Consider the following 17389-nt stretch of genomic DNA (forward strand, 5'->3'; position numbering starts at 1 on the left):
AGCTGCAGAGTGTTTTGTGTTTGATAAAAAAGAAACGCACTTCAACTCTCAGACACCCGCTGGCCAGATTGGGAGAATTTTGAAGGAGTGGCATGACTCGGAGTTTCTTTTCCTGATGTTGTGTTGTGTTGACAAGCCTCCGAGCATGCGGGTTCAAAAGGACCACCCTGGTTGACTCTCATAAAAGCTCTCTGCCCTTGACCCTTTCCTCTCTTTGCATGTGAGATGGTGAACTTCTGTCTTCTGGGTTGGCTGCTTTGTTATCTTTTGCGTCATGCTCGTTTTGGTGAAGTTGGGGAATAATAATCAATACATTGTATAATATATTATTTATCCATACTGTATATTCCACTCCATTCATCAACCCTCATTACATGTGCACAATATCTTGGTTAATGATGTGGTCCATGAAGAGTATTCAGACCTCCTCACTTCTTTGGGTTGTTGAAGATATAAATAAATAATAAGTGATCTTCCTCCTATCAATCTACAGTAAAGACGCCCAAAAGACAAAGCAAATTGTTGTTGCTTTGTCTTTTAAAAACATGTTTTAATCACATTGACATAATTTTATCCAGACCCTTAACTTAAGTAAGTTACAGCACATTTATACCACCAAGTTCGTGGCCCACTCCCTCCACGCCCTCCTCCCAACACTGCTCCGTTTGGCCGGGCAGCCAGCTGCAGGGAAAGTCCTTCTTTCATTGAAGAACAATGCAGCATACTTTTTAATGTCCTTCAGCAGAACAATGCCTCTCCACATTCCTGTCTCTGAGCCCTGCCAGCAGTTCTCTCAACCTCGTATTTTAGTTTTGGTTCTGAGCATCACCAGCTGTGAGTCCTTACATGGATGGAGTGCCGTTCTAGAGCGGACCCGATCGATTCAACTCACCCCAGGTGGACGCCAATCAAGGTGTGGAAACGTCTCAAAGATGTCAGGAGAAGCTGGAGGCATCTGGGCTGATGATGTATGGAATTACCACGGATAACATTTTTTGAGTGTGAAAATACAGCTGGATTCATCTGGTATTTCAAACGAATAGGCCTTGTTTGTAAAACTCAGACACGTAAATAGTGTTTTTTATCAGGGATCTATTTGACATTTACATGTGAAAAGCCTTTATTGGGCCTAGTTTCACCACTTGTGAAAGTCCTAGCTGCATAACTAGCGTGTAGGCCCTGATTGCATAATTCTCCATGCGCACCTAACCCTTACATTAGCACATCTACCATCTAGATAAGTTCAGAGTTTCAGACCACTCCGTTGTCAAATATTCCATGCCAAACTTTCCAAATTACGACCTCCAACTATTCCGGGTGCACAGCGCACAAACATTGGCAAGCGATCGCGACAGTATGAAACATCAAATATATGACACATCGTTCAACACACAGGCCACATATTCCCATATTGCTCATGCTATTTATCTTGACTCAACTAAATGTCCACACAAAGTCAATGTCAGAACATAGGAACTACAATATGGAACCAATCTGCAGAACATCCCCCAGTTATTGACAACGTGTAACAGAAATAAGTGAATGTGCAGGTCAGAGTCCTCGAGTTCAGTGCTGACCCCGAACGGCCACAAGTAGAGCAGGAAAGCAAACAATACCAGGACTTACAGTAAAAACAATAAGAATACACAAGAAAGGAGATACACATGAGCACCGGACTCATAGCCCCTCTACAAAAGATTAAAAAGTCCCAGTTGAAAGGCATGAAAGCTGAATACGTCCCGCCATGTGGTTGCCAGATTTGTTGCAGATTTCCCATCCAAGCGCAAGTTTTGCTGCTTTTTGGGCGAGGGGAGGTGAATGGGCGGGTCATTACAACATGAGCGAGCCTGTTTCATTTCAGACAGCTAGTGACGGGCGGCTCGTGTGTGTGTGTGTGTGTGTGTGCCAAAGCTCCATCCACAGTGATCATGTACATGCTTTACATCTGATGCTCAACTGTTACCGGAGCGGAGAAGAAAGAAGCCGTCTGTCAGACTGTGCGCTTTAATGAAATCCTCAGTGTTTGTTAATGTTTGCCGCAGTCATGATTTATGAGGTGGAATGAAAAGAAGATGACAGATGAAAGAAATGAATTGCTCTAGTGAGGGATCAAAGTTTCAATCAAAACATGAGTCTGCTTTTTTTTAATTCTGAGTTGTTTGCCAAACGAAACACATAATAAAACTACAAGGACTGCTCTCAAATTATATTTGACTTAGAAATAAGACATTTGAGTTGCGTTCTTCAAAGCTGATGGTTGCCCACACGGGGAGAAATTATGTCATATTTGTCCCTGAGATGGAAGTGCGGAAAAAAGCAGACTTTCGTTAGATGTCTGTTTAACAAAACTGATTTGCTTTTACTTTTTTAAACCATGAGTGGTGGCATGTTACACAAGTAATTGTGGTACACATGTTAACCCTCTTTATGGGAGTTTTTTTCCTTTTTGGGGTATCCATCCCTCGGTCATGATAATTAAATAAAATTGGGCTATAATTTTCATGTATTTTCATCAGAACAACTGACTACCTATGGGATCTGTTTCATTCTGAAAAGTCAGCTTTTAAAAAACCAACATGGAGCAGTTGAACATTTTGATTCCAAACAAAATGGGCCATTATTTTTGGTCCCAAAATCTACGATTATGCTCAAAGGCGTAATCATAATCATAATCTACGATTACGCTCAAAGGCGTTCATGCTCAATGAACTCATACATTCCTCTTTGAATCGCCAGAGGGCGTACAAAGACCATGAGGTGGGAAAACAAGCCGACAATGTCAGTAAAAAGCAATAAATCAACCTCCAAAGAGACGGTTATCAACTGTTATCCACCAGCTAACAATGTGGGACATTTAGTTGCTCAGAGGCCGTTCATTTCCTCAGGAGAGGGTGGAGACCAAAGACAGAGCTAAAAGAGAGCGAATATGGACTTAAGAATCATCAGGTGACCATTAACACAACTCCAGTTTGTTTGCAAGTTCCCCATATGAAATCCTCAGTGTTTGTTAATGTTTGCCGCAGTCACCAAGGGACAAAAAATTACGCTGAATGTTTGTCATGTAGATGAAACACATGTTGATTTTTTTATTCTTAAATTGTTTAGACATTTTCTTGCCACGCATTGTGCACTACGATAAATATGTATAGACACGTGTACACACTTTTCATACCTCTAAGCTCATATATGTGCACAATCCAAGTAATTACTCCAAATAGTTTGGAAGAAATCCAGCTGTTTTATTCTCAGCATTTATTGCTCTATAATGGGTGAGAAAGATATGTTTCACAGAAGAACAACAACTATTACAACGCCAGGGGGGATAAAAAACACAAAGCACCCAATGAACAGAGAATCAATGAAAAGACGTTTTAATAGTTCCACGGATCACCAAACGCTTGAGCGCATGTGGATTGAGGCCTCTGTTATCCGTAAGCGCTGCCTACGCTTGCTGGTTTAACCAAGTATCTCATCATGAGAATGATTTTTGGGGCCAGCTGAGCCGGTGGGGACACGAAGGCTGAGGGAGGTGTTAAAGATGCAATGCAAACAAAATGGTGCACTTTATATGGTGTTCTATGGCCGGGACTCATAAATTCAGATGTTTTCTGTCACTAGGAGGGCAGTTTTAATGTCGTGCTGTGTAACAAGCCACATCTTTGTTCTCTTAAAATTTATTAATTTGGCCTCAGCTTTCATCCAGAGTTTATAGGCCCTTGAAATCCCAGAGAAAGGGTTTGTTGCACAAGCCTCACCCACTGTTAGCTATGTTTAAATAACACCTCTGAACCACAAAGACACACACACACACACACACACACACACACACACACACACACACACACACACAAAGAAACAGTGAGTTCATCGGAACCAAAGAAAAAAATATATAGATGTTCAACCAAAGCTGAACATAAAAATAAATGTGAACATTTTGTGTGCTGACTAAATCACTAAATCTGACTGCATAAATTCAGAGCTGGAGGTAGAAAAATGTGACAGATTTATGTTTCAAAAGGACTCGTGTATGTTGTAATCAAAGGTTTAATTTGAGTCACCTCGAACCAATTTGGTAGTTTCACCATGTGGTTAAATGTGATGAAAAGTAACAATGATATTACTGTGTGTAGCACAGTGGCCTGTTCTGGAGCTTTCAATGACATTTCAAATAAAAGTTTGCCCAGAGCTCGAATTTCAATGTTTTCTTATTTGAGAAAAAGTAAAATATTAACAATGTTACGATTCGATAACAATGAACAATTCAAATTGCTCATAATCTGTTGTTTTGAGTTCGTCTTGTGGTGTTCTTTATGTAAATAGACAAACTTGAATGTATACTGACTGGTTGCCGGGTAAAGAATACATTTGTTTGATTAAGATTCAATGTTTTATTCAAACACGTGAAGTGAAATGTAAGGTGATGTACTATTGGGGATGTGTTAAAAAGGATAGTCAGCATGAAATAGAACAATTTAAATAAATCCAAAGATTAAAATAATGTAAAGAACTAAGAAGGCCAATTAGGGTGTTCAGGTTTGTAGCATGAGTTCAAGAGCTCTGCTTTTTCATGTTCAACACTGAGGTCTATTTCAGATGAGTCTGTAGTTCCTGTGCAAGTTCAACCTGCCTGTAATTCAACCCCCTTCTAAACACACACACACACACAGTAACTGGACATGTTTTGACAGGTGGTCATCATCGGTTTATACTGTATAATAGCAGCCTGCCGACGTTCCTCCGGGAACGGAAGAAGAGATGGAAAGGGAACCGATGTGTTTGTGTTACGTGTAACCAAATGACAGACAACCACAGAAAACACAGACACACACACACACACACACACACACACACACACACACACACATTTAGTGCAGAGAGCGCTTGAGGAGGACGGAGAGGGAAGCTGTGATTTCAGTCACAATGCATCCAGTTGTCAACGACCCTCGTGACTAAAAGCCTTTTCATTCCCTGCTCTGTATTTCATACAGCACATCTGGTGGACAGATGTCTATCTCTCCTCCATCTCTTATTTTCTTTCCCTCTTTACTTGGTTTCCCCTTCAGGCGGGCCTGGTGTTAATCCCTCTCTCCTCCACCTGGTGCAGACCACCCACACACTGAGCGCTGTGGCGGCAGCCCACCAGCAGAGAGCCAGTGTGTGCGTGTGTGTGTGTGTGTGTGTGTTACACATCGTCATGCCCACAATGGAACAACTGTACTTACATTTACACATGAGCAACAATAACATGTGGACCATGTTTGGAGCCAAATGTTTGCTTCTGATAGCACATAAAGCTCTCATTTTATAAATGAAACAAATATCACTGCTATCATTTGTTTTTTTTTACATTTCATAAACAGCACAAGATGAAATATATGGGCTAAGCAACGTCTCATTCTCTCTTTTCATAGATGGAAAGCACTTGCTTGTTTGTCTAAAGTGTGCTTTGTCTTGTTGATTTGTTTTAAATTGTATTTTTGCAACTATTGTACTGTAATTAAACTGTACACCTGGTGAAACATTTACACAGTGGCTTCCGCTGTTCTGTTGTTTTTTTGTAATGTAAAATATTTTTTACTTTTAATACAGATGGCATAATGACAGGGGTCATGGGGAACTATGACGATGAACACGTCCCTTTAAACCGTCGAGTTAAGCGTCTTAGACTTTTAGTCAAAGTTTAGTAATACTTTAGTCTCTGTGGCCATCTAGTGGTCAACCAAGTACACAACGTTATCTCCTCCCACGCTGTGAATAAACAAATACAGACTTATATGAGAAGTTAGTTTACTAGAAGTCTGAGCTTAACTGATGACGTTGAATGCAACTGTAATTAAGGTTATAATGTTTATACGGTTCGGTTGTTATTGAAACTGTTTTAGAGAGAAGTTGATTGACTGTAGGGTGTTGTACTCTGTACTCTTATTTCGCCTACATTCATTGACATAAATGTGGTGGACGAAATAATAAAAACCTTGTCCTTACTGGGCGAGGAAGAAAAACAGGTCTGCAGGTGGTTTAAAAATGGATTCTCTAGTCTTCCAGAGTGGAACGTGAGGAAAAATAAAAGAACAAAAATGAATCGTCTCTCGAAATGAGAGAGTAGTGTAGCATATCAAAGTAGATTTGATAATTATATATATGTATATATATATACTCATACACATGCAGCATAAAACAGAAGAGGTGGTTTCAACATTATATTATCTACAGCATGTGTAGCAGCCTCCCTCCGTTGTCAGAAAAACAGCAGCACATGAGCAACAAAGCCTCTCGGATAAGAAAGCATGCAGCGTTTTATCCAAAACAAATAATCAAGTCAGGAGCAAGTGAGCCCCAAACAGGAACTCATGTATGTGGGATTGGCGGGTAAAAGTGAGGGAGAACGTGGAAAAGTGATGGTGTGTTTCCTATTATTGTAGGATGGGGGTCGACGGCCGAGTCCCTCCGCCACGCTGCCGGCACACCGGTGGAATCCAGACAGCGGCTGTGCTGATGATGAGAAATATGAGAGAGGAAGACACAATACGCTGTTGTTCCATGTGGTGTCATCGTGACCCGAGGGCCAGACACACACACACACACACACACACACACATTGTACCCTCACACCAAACTCTAAGTCAAGTCTGAACCCTCAAACAACCCTTTGAAGAAGTGAGGACTTTCCAAAACTCTGAAGATCTGTAGCTTGTCCCCACAAAGATAGATGGACAGATACGAACGTGTGCGCACACACACACACACACACACACACACACACACACACACACACACACACACAGGCTATTGTCAGTGTTCATCTCATATGGAAATATTTGTAGTTGTGTTGCCAAAAGTGGAAGTGGATGCGAGTGGTCTGTAGTGCACTCGTGAAGTTGCACGTATTCCGGCGCAGGTGATGGCGCCGCAGGGTCAAAGGTCATGCTGAGGCTTTGAGGTCGGGTGAGTCAGACCAGCCCTCCCAGCGAGGACAAGAGAGTCCGAGAGACGGACTCTTGACAGCGTCGTCCTCTCTGCTGCCTGTCTACTCTGGTGGAGCCCACGTGGAATGTGTTATCCTAAGTAACAGTCAGAGTGCAGAGAAATGAACATGAATACAAAAGACAAAGATTTCTGCACAAAATCTGAATATAATAGGTATGATAATCATACTCCTGTCAGTTTATAGCTGTGACAGTACTGATAGTTCTTCTAAATGACCATTAGATAAGTTAACATCTCTGGGTCCATCTCAGCCTTCTCCTTCTATGCGTAAAAGAGTTAAATATTTAACTCACTATCTTCAGTACATTTAGAATATTTTCTTTACTCTCTTTCTTTACATAGTTCTAAATATGTATTTTGGTAAACACGGCAACGTGCTGTTTACACTGCAGAAGAGCGGTGCAATCAAACACCACCACAGGATTTCTATGTTGTACAATCGGAATGAAGCACCTCATGAAAACACGTTGCTTTCCTGGCCCGTGTTCAGCTGTTGACGTGGAATGTACAGTGTGGCTGCAATCAAGGAAATTATTGATAAAAGCCATTGGGCTCTGATTGGCCCACAGTTGCCTCCCGCCTAGCTAAGTGAGTCTATTCTGAGACAAAGAAGGAGCACTTTCTCCTCCTCTGTCTCACCCTCCTTCCTTTCTTTTTCCTCTCGTCCTTTAGTTTTCATCACCTTCCTGTCCTTTCCTCATCCTACGATTCACCCCCGTCCTTCAAATCAGCGGGGTCTTTGATTTCTTTTTCTCATGGAGGATGAGGAGTATTGGTACCCTCGCACCTGCGGCTGTGGCAGATACATCCTGTTTGGAGAAGGCCTTACCCCTTCCACTGTCCCCCCTCCCGCCTCCCCCTCGCTTCATTCTGCTCTGCCAAACCAGGAAGTGTGCACAGGAAACAGCTGTCCCTCGCGTCCGGCCGATCAACCCAGTCCAGGTGCATCCTGGGAACGGAGCAATGTGTGACCGTCGACATGTGGCCGTCATGGTACGATGTGTCGTTACAGAAATCAGGATCACCACCAACTTTATACAGCGACAAGATCAAATGAAAGCTCCTTGCTGAGATGTTTGTGCCTCAGCGCCACGGATCAGTGATGTGAGATCTTTTCATCTGATTGAGACGGGATACACGGGATCATTTCTTTGCTTAAAATGTTTTTCACCGGTTCTATCCTCTACTTATATCATAAACTGATTAAACAAATGTTAAAATATCTATTTGGTCAACTATGTGACGTGATAATAGGCCTGCAGTCATGCTCATGATCTCTTTCGTGTACGTGTGTGCGGTCAGATCCTGGGCTGGTTAGTGGACACGTCCTTATGCTTTGTCCCCCATCGCCCACACGTCATTTTGTGTAGTACGATGGCCGGTCACCTGCAAAATCTGGACAAATAATAGAGTTGACGTCTGTCGCAGCAGAGGAGGAGAGAGAGTGTCTGTCCCGGCCAGCGCTCACAGCATTGTTTGTCACTTTCTCCATGAAATGCGCTGCGAATATTGCCTCAAACAATTATGTTCCAGTAATCCTATCGGCCGGCACACAATGGTGTTTACACGACGTGGAGGAAATGTGGCCATGGAGCCCACTTCAGGGAGTGTGTGCTTTTGTGGGAACGTGAGTGTGTGTTCATATGCCTTTCATGATGTTCACACTGTCTTTTGTGAACGTGAGGAATCTGGTATCTGGTCTATGGGCAGCGGCTAGAGGAGGCTAATGTTGGCTCATTTTAGACGTATATTGTGTAAAGAGAATATCTTTGTCAGTGTCCTGTTTTTCATGTCTCTCATAAAGAAACAAAAGGGGTGGAACGGACGAGGTCAGTGGGGCCGTAAAGTATTGTTAGCTAGTTACCTGGCGTACAGATGGTACACCTCAACAAAACTAAATTAAACTGATGCAAAAAAAAAGAAATTACCTAATGAATGAAAGCTGCTTCTTACCGGAATCCAACAAACATGATATCTCAATAACAGGACACAATATGATAGTAACAGAATGTAATTTACTGCAGAACTATTTCATGTATCCCAGAACAACAATAACAATAACATCACAAACAATTGACACTAATGTCTGCTGTGAAAAAGGTTTATACGGAGAACCTCAACAGTTACCATCAAACAACCGTAGTGGTAACTTTGATGCCATTGGCCTGAAATCAAGATGGCAGAATGTAATCAAGATGGCAGAATAAACCCTATCAGTGTTGAGCTACGTGGGTGAGTGCAACCTTTTCACTCTATCCAGCATTAGTTGCATTATCTTGCAATAAGAGACACTGGTTTCACAAAGCAAGGTCTAAAGGTTCATTTAAAAAGTGTCTTTGCGTCAACCACTTCTGTCTGCAAATCATGCACTTTTTCTGCAATTGTTACAAAAGAGAAAGGAGAGATTAACATTGGTGGTGCAACACAATTAATAAGCTATAATAGTTTCCTAGAGTCATTTTGCACACTGAAACGCCGCAACGTTTTGTCTTTGCAGAAGGGACACAGTCACATCAGTTAGTGCTGCATATTCATTTTGGTTTCTGGACTACAACTTGACAGCTGGTTCTTCATTTAGTCTTCAATAGATCACACGCTTTTCATTTTCCACTCCTCACCCACACATGCTTACTGGCCCAGCAAGCAGATCTATGTGTACACATACACACACACACACACACACACACACAAACACACACACACACACACACACACACACACACACACGTATACCCATGCAGAGAGAGAACTTTACATTTACTTATTTTTACTGAAGTCTCTTGGGTATTCTAACAAATAGCCTGACCCTGGTTTCCAAGCACGCACACACACACAGACCCACACACACACACATACACACACAGACACACACACACACACAAACTCGGGCCAACGGCTCCCCCATCGATACTGCTTTTATTGAGCTGGGTATTTTGAGGCAGCCGTGAGGAGGGCGTGACAGCGAGGCTCTGAGATTAAAACAATCCTCTCTTGATTCCTTCCTCACTAAAGGGAGAAGCGGAAGCTGTCTGTTATCGTTTGTTTCTATTATTATTCCCTGTTTACAGTCTGGGTGTTCACACTGAGGGGTAAATGAGAGGGTCAACGATTTGTCATTTCTCTTCTGAGGGAGCGGCCCTTTCTAGCTGAAGAGGAGAAGAGGGGAAAAGGCACGAAAAGGAACTATTTTCATATACACATGTTTTGTCCATTGTGTTATTTTCTAGAAGTTTATCGTCAAATATTTGGACGTCTAGACCTTGAAAATATATTTAATATCCTTTATTAGATCTCATAGCGGCACAGATAGCCACAACGAATTATGAACAATCACTGTAAATAGTAAGTTATGTTATTAATTACCTGTTAAAGAAGCAAAAGGGTGCCGACAATACAGCGATGTGGCGGCACTGAATTACACTGCGTGTGAGAGACGCATACAAAGCACGGGCCAAAGTTAGTCCCAAATGATTCCTCTCTGTCCCTCGTGTGGCTTATGTCGCAGGCAAATTCATGCAGCATCTGCAGGCGCCGCGGTGCCACTGCAACGTTGTTCCGGCTTGCAGCGTGCGATCGACTGGAACCACAGCTGCCAGACGCAGAAGGGTGTGACGGGCCGCCAGGCTGCACCGTCTGCCCTCCGAGTGGGCCGCTGTTATTCCAGCGTATACGGCCCCCAGTGCAGTTATTGTTTATAATGATGATGATGAAAAAGTCAACAATGGTGACGTGGAAGGTGATGGCAGATTTGTCGAGCGGAGGCTCAGCGGTGCTTTCTCTCTTTCCCAGGACCTCGAAGGTCACGTAACTGTAATGCCTTTACAGTTACGTGACCTACGTGTAAGACGGAAATGAGGGAATGTACAAAGAAGTGTTGACCCCATATATATATAAATAAAATCACCAAAAATCACTGAAAAATGATCATATAATTTGTACATCTCCTTAAATCAACTAATTGATTAATAGACATGCTGAGATAACAACCACGATAAGACAACGCCCTTTAAAGAGAAGCTCTATTCAGGAGCAGTTGCTTCTCCTCCTTCGTGTTTGATCAAAAGAAGAAGGAGGGCACCAATCAATTTGAGTGAAATACACAATAGAAGCATTATGCGTTAAAATACATGTCATAAAATGGATTAGAGCAATTAATCCATATGTGAATATTTATATTAGTAGCAGACATAGATATCAGGTCATTGCCCTACGGCCTTGTCTGTGGTCATTGTCGGTGCATGAACATCCACTGCATGTGCACTTGAAGACGCATGTGTGGTCTATTTATCGTATTCTAGCTTAAATGCAAAGGTGGATATTTCCTTGGAAACATTCCAGGCTCCTTCACAGTCTGGGACTGACCAGTCTAGTGTGGTGTGTGCGCGTACATGCATGTAGGCGTGAACCAGCTGGTATGTGTGAGGGTTATGAGCAGTGTGTGTGTCTGTGTCGGTATTGGTGGTGGAGGGGGCAGCGGGGGGGGGGGGGGGGGGGGGGAGGTTCCTTATCTGCAGGCCACAGGCAGCATTTGGGGCTCTTATCAGCAGCCACCATATTCTACTAGCACATCCTCTTGTCCAGCAGGGAGCGGAAAACTCTCCTTGCAACACGGCTTCCCCCCCCGCCGAACCTCCCCCCCTCCCTCCCATCTCGCACTCTCCAGTTGCAGAGCTCTACGCTTGGCCACCAGCGAAAGCATTGTGTCTCCTTGGCGAGGAGGGTGAGAGAAGGAAGAGGTAGACAGAAGAGTAGAGAGAGAGGGGGGAGAGAGAGGGGGGGGGGGAGGTGGGTTGAAGGGGGGGTGGAGAATGTCATATGGGCAGAAGGGGAGGCAGAGAACATCACCTCTCTTTGAGTGCGTATTCCTTTTTACGGAGCAAAACATGAATAAGTGCGTTTGGACAGTCGAATCAAACTTAATCGTGAATATTTGGATATTATCTTTTCATTGATCAGTGTTTGAAGCGGCGTCAGACCGTTGGGAGGTCGGACACTGACAGGCTGAGCTAAAGAAGAAGAAGAAGAAGAAGAAGAGGAAGAAAGAGGAGGACGAGGAGGAGGGCCTTAAACACTGAGGAGATACAACGTGTGCGTCCTCGGGTCGGTTGACAGGCAGAAGAGTCACACTGGACGTCATAATGTAAGTATCCGTGTTCTTGCTGTTTGTGTGTGTTGTTTTGTGTCAGTATATGTATTCGTGTTTTTTAAACAATTCTATTATTATTTATAGCATATAATAGGGTACAGGGTATAGGGTATAGGGTACACGTGTGTAGCATATAATTACATTTTCTGTTACACAAGCCAAATAAGGTGTGTACTTACTTAATACTTAATAGTAAAAATGTTAAAATCTGGTCATTCAAATGTTGTATTTTTTCGTAAATAGAGGAAGATGGTAATGTGACATTAAAGGTCGTGTCAGATTGTTTATCTTTGGACATTCCTCTGTTGAAAGCAGAATATATATACCTTTCTGACTATTCTAGGGAGGATAAAGACATACTGTACAAATATAATCTAGCCTCATGAAATTACAAATGCTATCAAGATTATTTTAATAATTAAATTGCATGAAGGTTTCTCAAATTCTAAGATTCTATATTTAAGGATTTGATAAAAACAAATAGACAGCTCGATGTGCTGAAACAAACACAGCAACTTGGGCAAAATATCTCGGCTGTAATGTTATTAATTAAAATATGCTATAAACAAACTATGAGAGCGATGCTTTTGTTTATTGCCTACCACAGCAAAAGTAATATTCTTACTTATGTGCCGCTAATTAGGTTTTCCCTTATAATATTTTACAATGAATCTGTTGTAGAAAGGTGGTTTTCCATTAACATATTTAAATGACTACAAAATGAAATGCTACAAAATGAAACGATAAAGAACTAACTTTTGGAGCATCATTGTGAAATAGGGAACTGTCGAAAATAAAGTCATGACCACTAGAAAAAGACAAAACAGGAACACTTGCGATTGCAAAACCTGAGATCATAAGAGTGTTACGCCTGTCGCCGCGGTGACAACAAACGTCTTCCTCTGTGAAGAAGTGGAGTTTAACAGTGAATTCACTCGGTAACCAGCATGAACCAGCTTCCACGCAGGAACCCACGAACAACAACTACAAATATTCCTGACATTTTAGCACAAGCTGTAGTGGCACTTATCTGCATATGATGACCTTTTTGCACATTTCCATTTATCCTGAGCGTGCTTTTCTTTTGTTCAGCAGACCCTTTGATATCAGTCCAATCTCCGGGGGTCAGGGACGTTTTAAATGCTGAAAAGGATTTGGACTCACATCCTCTAAGTCCACACAGACGGACGGACTCACTGAGCAGAGACACTAGAGACTGCACATTCGCAACCAGGAATCTCAGGATGCTCTGTGAGAAAAATCCACTTCGAATCTGCCCGCAACAACCAGCCCGACTCCGCGCTGCACCCGCAGGCGACGTCGCAGCAGAAGTCCTGCAATAAAAGCTGCAGTGACATTTCGGAAAAAGGTGCCAAGAGTTCTGCAGGACGAGCTGCAGGCGCTGCACATGAGCACCTCACTCGCACACAAATAAGAGACACATCGACTCAGTCGCTGGGCCGCGGGCACCAACAGAGCTTCCCCAACATGATGGAGAAACTGAACCCCACCGGCCCACCTGTCTCACCCTGCGACCTGCCTCACCCCTCCTCCCCGTCGTGTGACTCCGTAGAGCAGCACAGTCCCCTCCACAACAAGACTTTGTCATTTAAGGACGCCATCAGCGGCCCACGTCCCGCAAACAAAAAGGGGCACAAGGGACACATGGACGTCTCCTCTCCTGGCACGCTTAAGCCCGTACTCATGGAGACAAGGGAGGACAAGGAGGAGGGGGAGAAGCGAGCTGGAGCAAAGAGCACCACAGCCCCTGATGCCTCTGCCAACGGGTCCCCGACTCTTTCCTCTCCGCCTCCGCTCCTCCCAGCACCAGCCAAGGCCTCCGTCGCCTCCGTCGCCTCCGTCGCCTCCTTCCCTCCGTGCTCACTATCATCTCCTCTTCCTCCGCACATTCCCGTCATCAGCCTCGGTCACAGCAAACCCCCTCTGCGCCTCCCCAATACCCCTTTGACCGCCCTCCACCCGATACCCAACCTCCGGCATGGGCCCCGCGGCGACCTTCGCGGCGGTCAGCGGCCCTATTTGCCTGTGGCCAACCTCGGAGCATCCGGGGGCTCCTCAACTCCCTCCCCAGCACACCTTCTGCACCAGCAGTACCTGTCACCGCACCCCTTCTTCACCAGGTGAGATTTAGGGATTCATCCGTGAGCAACCACTTCGCTTTACAACTTCTTCAGACCTTCGGAAGTGAAAGCATGCCTTGGCAAGACAACACTGATATTTACATGTTGTGATCAGATGTGTACAAAATCATCTTGTCCAATTACACACTTCTGGAGGTTGCATTTGACGCTGTAAGGACTATAGTGTAAATTACAAAGCATCAAACAGTATATTAAGACACACAGATGCCACATGCTCCTCCACATCCTTTTACCAGGCAATGCAAACAGGTGTGATACAGAAATCTGCTTTCCTGAGAAACTAGGGATGATGATATCGCCTCATGGGTAACAATTTCCCGTTTCATATGAAACCTCAACTGCTTGGATTTCACGACTTCCCATGGCGATTAATTGTGGCTTAGCTGCGCAGTTATGCAAAAACTGACAGCAGGATGTGTGCTGTTCTGATGGGACCTGACATTTCTCACACTAAACTTACTCATCTGGACAATCAGTAGCTGAAGGCACGTAAAATGTTAGGTTTCTATCCTTTACATCCAAGCCTCTGCCTTCTGCCTCTGGAATGAGATTCCCACCTCTATTCTCTCTCTGGTCACTTTGCAGCAGGAAGCAGTGATCGATTTCATCCCCCTGAAGTAGAATCAGCCAATAAGCAGACTTAATGAGACAAGGCTAAAACTCTGCATGCACACTCTATCAACCCCACCCACAGTTAATGGCCTCCACCATCTTCTTCTCCATCCACTCCCTAAGAAAAGGACAAGATGCTGTAGATAGTTAACATTTGAATCTGTAGATATCTATCTATATATATATATATATAAACAAACAAACAATCTATAGATATATAAATATAGATATATAAATATATATAGATATATAAATCAAGCTGAGCTATAATTAAGCTATAAAAATGCCACATTTGCCTTGTTTTTCTCTGTAGTTCTTACCTGAATCCCTCAGGAGGAAACTATGGCGTCATCAGCAGCAGCCGCATCAAGAGAAGACCCTCGTCCCACTTTGAGGTGGATATCACCGACTGTGAGTTTCTGTGTGACCAAATACAGAATAAGGCATAAATATCAATTTGTGAACGTTTGAAATGATATTGAAGCAATGATGCACGTCGTGGAGACGCTTCATATCTAATGTATTTAAAACATAAGGCTGCAGATGTTGTGTGTTTGCCTTATTGCCAAGAAGCCTCCTGAAAGAACTGACAACAAAGTGTCAGCACATCTCAATACTTTCCTACTTCCTTAATCTGCATTGCACTCACTGAAGACCGGCCATTGTACAGTTACCTCAAACGCTTTTTAGAAAGTGAAAAGTGCGTTTGTTTGGTTGAAACTGTGGATTAATACACATCTTGTGCTCAAGTGAGTACTCAAGTCCTAGTGAGTCCTAGACTACTGGAGCTCTAGTGAGTACTACAGCACCAAAGTGAGTACTAGAGATGCACATAATGAACTAAGATGTAGAACAGCTTGGCTCCTTGGTATGTTTTCAGTATGAGATATCACGCTTTGGCCACACGGGACAATAACAACGTTTATATTAACTTGCTTTACGGCCCTGCACACTTAGACTGTGATTATGTGCGTCTCACAGGCCCTCCCCAGAAAATCGCTCGCCGCGTCTTCACCAACAGCCGCGAGCGCTGGCGACAGCAAAACGTGAACGGGGCTTTCTCTGAGCTGAGGAAGCTCATTCCCACGCATCCACCCGAGAAGAAGCTCAGCAAGAACGAGATCCTCCGCCTGGCTGTCAAGTACATCAACTTCCTGGTGACGCTGCTCAATGACCAGACACAGGCCCGGAGCAGGGACCCCGAGGAGGACCAGGTCACCGCGGCTGGGTTGGACGGCAACAAACAGAACCGTGGTTTTCAGTGCAGCGCCCCTCCTCCGGCCCGCGCCGCCCCCCTGCCCTCGGCCCGTCCCTCGGCCCGTCCCTCGGCCCGTCCCGCGGCGGTGCACAGAGACAGGGACTCGACCGACTCGGTCATTGCTCTGTCCAACTCCTCGGAGACATCCAGTTGCTACGGCGATACGGACAGCGAGGAGAGCTTCGTGGCTAAAACCTCCTTGGTGACGCATGGCATCCTGGGAAAGGTCAAGGGGCGGATACGGATGGTGGCAACCACAAATGATGAGCGGTGACACCATCGTGATGTCTTGTTCAAATGTATCTGTGCTGTGCAGCAAGTTGAGGGACACAAAGGATCACATTTTTATTTCATGTTCGAATAAGGTCACAATGTTCATTCGTCGAACTTTACGATGTGGATGAGTAGTGATGAATTATGTTAAACAGGAACAGAAGAAATAGAGGTTCTTCGATTTTTCTCTGTAGACCAAAGGAAAATATTTATACGCACGATTGTTAAAACCATTTTGCCATTATGGTCCAAATGCAGCCTCATACCTGTAAATAATCTGCATTGCTCCAGTACGATTACGGGAACTACCAAGAAATACTCAGCAAAGTTTCCCGCTTTTAACGCCGTTGTTTGAGCGGCGAGGCAGATGGTACCACCCTCACGTTGTGACACACTTGTACCAGACAGAAATAAAGAAGCCTTTTAGTTTGCTGTTCCTTATTTGACATCCGCTTATTGCGCTGCACAGACTTCTCGTTGTCAGCAGAATTTCTCAACATCGTCCAAATGTTTAGGGAACGTATGTTTATCATCAAAGTGTCTAAGTCCTTTTTGTGAGATGATCTCTATAACCATCAGGCGTCAGACGTATGAATACAATGCTTATTTTACCCAACTTGTGTCACGTGTCTACATTTGAATAAATTGACACATTGTCTACATGTCACGCACTGAATATTCAAAGACAATAGAGTTCAATTCTGTGTTTAAAAACTAATGAGTGAAGTGTTTTCCTTTAGGTGAATAGAACGGTTTGTTGACACTAATCTGACATGGCAAAAAAATATTATTTAACTGTTTCGGAGCCTTGCAGGGCAGCTGGTTTAGGGTGTACTGTACATGTTTTAAACGGTGGAAGAAGCAATATTAATAATACATATTATTAAGAGTAGCACTATCACATTGTTGAGTCCTGCATTCAAAACATTAGTGAAGTAAAGGGGTCACTGT

The 17389-nt window shown here is 43.6% G+C and overlaps 1 protein-coding gene and 1 long non-coding RNA gene across 4 annotated transcripts; one reads left to right on the forward strand and one right to left on the reverse strand.

Annotated features, from left to right (window-relative positions):
• Nucleotides 1-6185: 6185 nt before the first annotated feature.
• LOC120824552 (uncharacterized) lies at nucleotides 6186-10464 on the reverse strand. The gene is made up of 2 exons (XR_005713000.2): nucleotides 10351-10464; nucleotides 6186-7061 (listed from the first exon to the last, which is right to left on the reverse strand). It is a non-coding gene; the product is annotated as an uncharacterized LOC120824552 (long non-coding RNA).
• A 1184-nt stretch (nucleotides 10465-11648) lies between these two features.
• On the forward strand, nucleotides 11649-17114 carry lyl1 (LYL1 basic helix-loop-helix family member). Of its 3 annotated transcripts, none has more exons than XM_040186420.2 (5): nucleotides 11649-11842; nucleotides 11944-12127; nucleotides 13229-14274; nucleotides 15221-15318; nucleotides 15889-17114. In XM_040186420.2, the coding sequence occupies exons 3-5, from the start codon at nucleotides 13622-13624 to the stop codon at nucleotides 16437-16439; spliced, it is 1302 nt and encodes a 433-aa protein (XP_040042354.2). In that variant the 5' UTR covers nucleotides 11649-11842; nucleotides 11944-12127; nucleotides 13229-13621; the 3' UTR covers nucleotides 16440-17114. The 3 variants fall into 3 exon arrangements, with proteins under 3 accessions (XP_040042354.2, XP_077936355.1, XP_040042353.2); XM_078080229.1 differs by having other exon boundaries at nucleotides 11686-11842; nucleotides 13226-14274; XM_040186419.2 differs by having other exon boundaries at nucleotides 11819-12127; nucleotides 13226-14274.
• Nucleotides 17115-17389: the final 275 nt, after the last annotated feature.

Source organism: Gasterosteus aculeatus, chromosome 9, assembly GCF_964276395.1.
Source record: "Gasterosteus aculeatus chromosome 9, fGasAcu3.hap1.1, whole genome shotgun sequence".
Taxonomy (NCBI): domain Eukaryota; kingdom Metazoa; phylum Chordata; class Actinopteri; order Perciformes; family Gasterosteidae; genus Gasterosteus; species Gasterosteus aculeatus.

Bases quoted from the DNA above. Each gene is read 5' to 3' on its own strand.
- lyl1 (XM_040186420.2), top strand. From the start codon at position 13,622: ATGATGGAGAAACTGAACCCCACCGGCCCACCTGTCTCACCCTGCGAC. The intron at 14,275-15,220 runs GTGAGATTTAGG...TTTTCTCTGTAG, and splicing joins CCGCACCCCTTCTTCACCAG to TTCTTACCTGAATCCCTCAG. The intron at 15,319-15,888 runs GTGAGTTTCTGT...TGCGTCTCACAG, and splicing joins TGAGGTGGATATCACCGACT to GCCCTCCCCAGAAAATCGCT.